Raw genomic sequence first — 2883 nt, 5'->3', positions numbered from 1 at the left:
AAGGGCACCTCAGTGGTGGTGATGAGGGAGGGACAAGCTCTGTTCTTTTGTTTTGGTCTGAGGATTGAACTGACAACCTCCCGGTCACAAGCACTCTTCTCTAACCTTTAGGCCACCACTAAGGGTTAAGGTACCCTTAATAAACACTGAAGTGTTTTTCTCCTCTTTAGGCATCCGATAAAGAGCTACAGTGGGTGATTCGTCTCTCCATAGTGGTTGGAGGACTTGTGGGAACATCCCTCACCTATCTGGACGGTGGCATCTTGGTGTTCTGGATCTTGGGCTCAGACTTGACCTACACCATTCTATTCCCGCAACTGATCTGCGTCCTCTTCGTTGAGGTTTCCAACGGTTACGGGGCGATTTCAGGCTTCCTTGTCGCCGTGGTGATGAGACTGTTGTGCGGAGAGCCATTGTTAGGCCTCCCCGTGCTCCTGCATTTCCCAGGGTGCACTTTAGAGGACGGCGTTTATATTCAGCGCTCTCCTGTCAAGACCATTTGCATGTTGTGTGCTCTGGTCTCCATTCTGATGTTTTCATATGTGGCCTCACTCCTTTTTAACAGGGGGGGCCTTCCTGAGAGGATGGACGTGTTCAAAGTGAAGTCACAAGGAGCACCAACTCCAGCAGATGGTGCCACAGAGGGTGACAGGGATGAGACTGATGAAAATGATACATTTGCCTCTGAACCAATGCTGGAGACAAAGTGCTAAGTTTCTATGTCTTGTAAATTCAACTGTTGGGTTATAGGGACTGACTTGTCATTGTTGGTTATTGCACATTTTTATTATGGAACTACCTCATTTTTGCGTCTGGATTATTTGTTGGGCAATTTTGACATTTTTAGGTCATATAGATTACATTGTAAATGGCTTGTCCTATGTAGTCTCATTCCTGTTTATCAAGGGGCTCTTTCCTGAGAGGCTGGATATGTCTAGGTGAACTCCCAGGAAGGACCAAAACCAGCAGGTGGCGAGAGACTGATATTCAAAATGAAAAAGACACACTTGCCTCTCCACCAGTGCTACATACAAGATGCTACATTTTGAAGGCCTATGCTTTTGGTGCTTTCATATTATAACTGGTTTGGGGTGATAGCAAAGGATATATTGCCATTATTGCTTTACTTACTATAAAAGAATGAGTAAACATAATTAAAGAGCTCCCGTTTCCAAACTACCTCAAATCTAACATTTAACAAGTGTCTCCACATTACCATCTATTCTGTTAGGCTATTCACGACAACGGCCACAACAAACTGGCCAAGTATGTGTAGCTGGTCCTATGAATTACATAAATTGTTGGTGATATTGGTTTCCAAGTCATTTTCTTTGACTCACTAACCAGAGGCGCTTCTGAAAGCAGGACAGGAACTATTCATACTGCATTTCAGCCAACTTTGCTGCATGGTCTTATTTTTAATTTGATGACTGGTGAGACTTATGGATAGGACTTATTAAAAATGCGGTAACTGTGTTCTGCTTATCAATCAGTTTGAGAGGAAATGTGTAAAATGCTGGATTACTTTAGCATAAAGACTGAACCTCCTTTCTGACATTCACCTAATTCTTGTGTAATTCTTTTTAAAGCCCATTATGAATGAAATTGAAGCCCTATATCGCTGCATTAAAACGCAAAATAAACATGTCAGATTTGGGACAGAGGACGAAACAATTCTGATTTCCTCATTCACATTACAAGACTGGTGTCTAATCCCGTCTAGTCTAGAGGACCCAGAGTAGGGCTGGACATTGTTTGGGTTTCTTGCTGATCGTCCAAAAACGATCCAGTTAAGGTAGCGTTACATGGGTGTAGGAAATTTAAGACCTGTATAAAATTATTTTAGATCTACAACACAATACTTCAGCCGATTTAAGGGCTGTGGAAACCCATCACAGGGTTCAGTGATACAATTTAGTCATGTGCAGCAAAACTAGATAAGGCGGTTTCTTTTCAGTTTGCCCATTCTGTCAACGCGTACTTCATTTGTTTTAGATCCTATTTCAGGTCTTTGTAGCACTGCAGTTTAGTAGCCTTGTGTTTGCACAGATTCCGACTACGTCATGTACTTTTCATTAAATATATGTGATGTCAAAAGGAACCAGTAAGGAGAACACAGTATATACAGATGACACGCAATTTATTGGATATTCCAAACATGTCCCTTTTTTCTACATCAGGTTTCCTTCAATGTCAGTGCATTTCATAGGTTAGCAAGACAACCAGTAGAATTCAAAACCAAGAAAGTGTCAAAAACCTATAGAATTAAAGTGTGTTGTACAACGCTGATTTAAAGAAAAACAAAAAATACATATGAGCCATTGCTTCGGTCAGGTAAATAAGGAACATGCTGTGATCCTTAGCTGGAAGACACACAGAGTTTGCATAAGGCACCAAGACATAGAAGGAGTAGCTTATTAATGGTGGGGCGGGGGTGGGAGGGGTGGGCTCCTCTTTCCGCAGAGAATAGGAACTATGTCCTTACTTGATACCCAGGGGTGGGGGTAAGGTAATGAAAGGTGTAACATGTGTACATCACAGGGTAGTAGATTGGAATTACTTCCAAAGGAAATGAGACAAAAACACAGATGAAAAATGTTAACCTGTCTCTATACAAAACGTGGCTATAAAAATTAGAGCAATTAAAGCGCAAAGATGGGGGATAGATATGCATTCAAAGAAAAAGTATTTATTTGCATTACAAAATAAGCAAATTTGGTTAAAAGCTTTTACAACAGACATCAATTTCAGTAATGCAGACACAGGAGCAGTTCACTTACATCCATACTGCAATCAATGTGAACAGGGACACTTTGCCATCATGCATGTAAAAACTTTTCCATCTGCAAAACCACAGGACTTAAAATAAAATAAACACAGGGG

At 41.2% G+C, this 2883-nt stretch overlaps 1 protein-coding gene across 3 annotated transcripts in view; it reads left to right on the top strand.

Annotated features, from left to right (window-relative positions):
• LOC116673901 (high affinity choline transporter 1) overlaps positions 1-1605 on the top strand; it is a 5500-nt gene extending 3895 nt beyond the window's left edge. For all 3 annotated transcript variants that reach the window (XM_032506258.1, XM_032506259.1, XM_032506260.1), the window contains one exon: positions 171-1605. In XM_032506258.1, coding sequence (XP_032362149.1) covers positions 171-713 — 543 coding nt within the window. In that variant the 3' untranslated portion in view covers positions 714-1605. The remainder of the gene's footprint in view (positions 1-170) is intronic.
• Positions 1606-2883: the final 1278 nt, after the last annotated feature.

This window comes from Etheostoma spectabile, chromosome 24 (genome assembly GCF_008692095.1).
Source record: "Etheostoma spectabile isolate EspeVRDwgs_2016 chromosome 24, UIUC_Espe_1.0, whole genome shotgun sequence".
Lineage (NCBI taxonomy): Eukaryota > Metazoa > Chordata > Actinopteri > Perciformes > Percidae > Etheostoma > Etheostoma spectabile.
The sequence above is the reverse complement of the archived record's forward strand: the minus strand, read 5'-3'. Positions and strand labels throughout refer to the sequence as shown.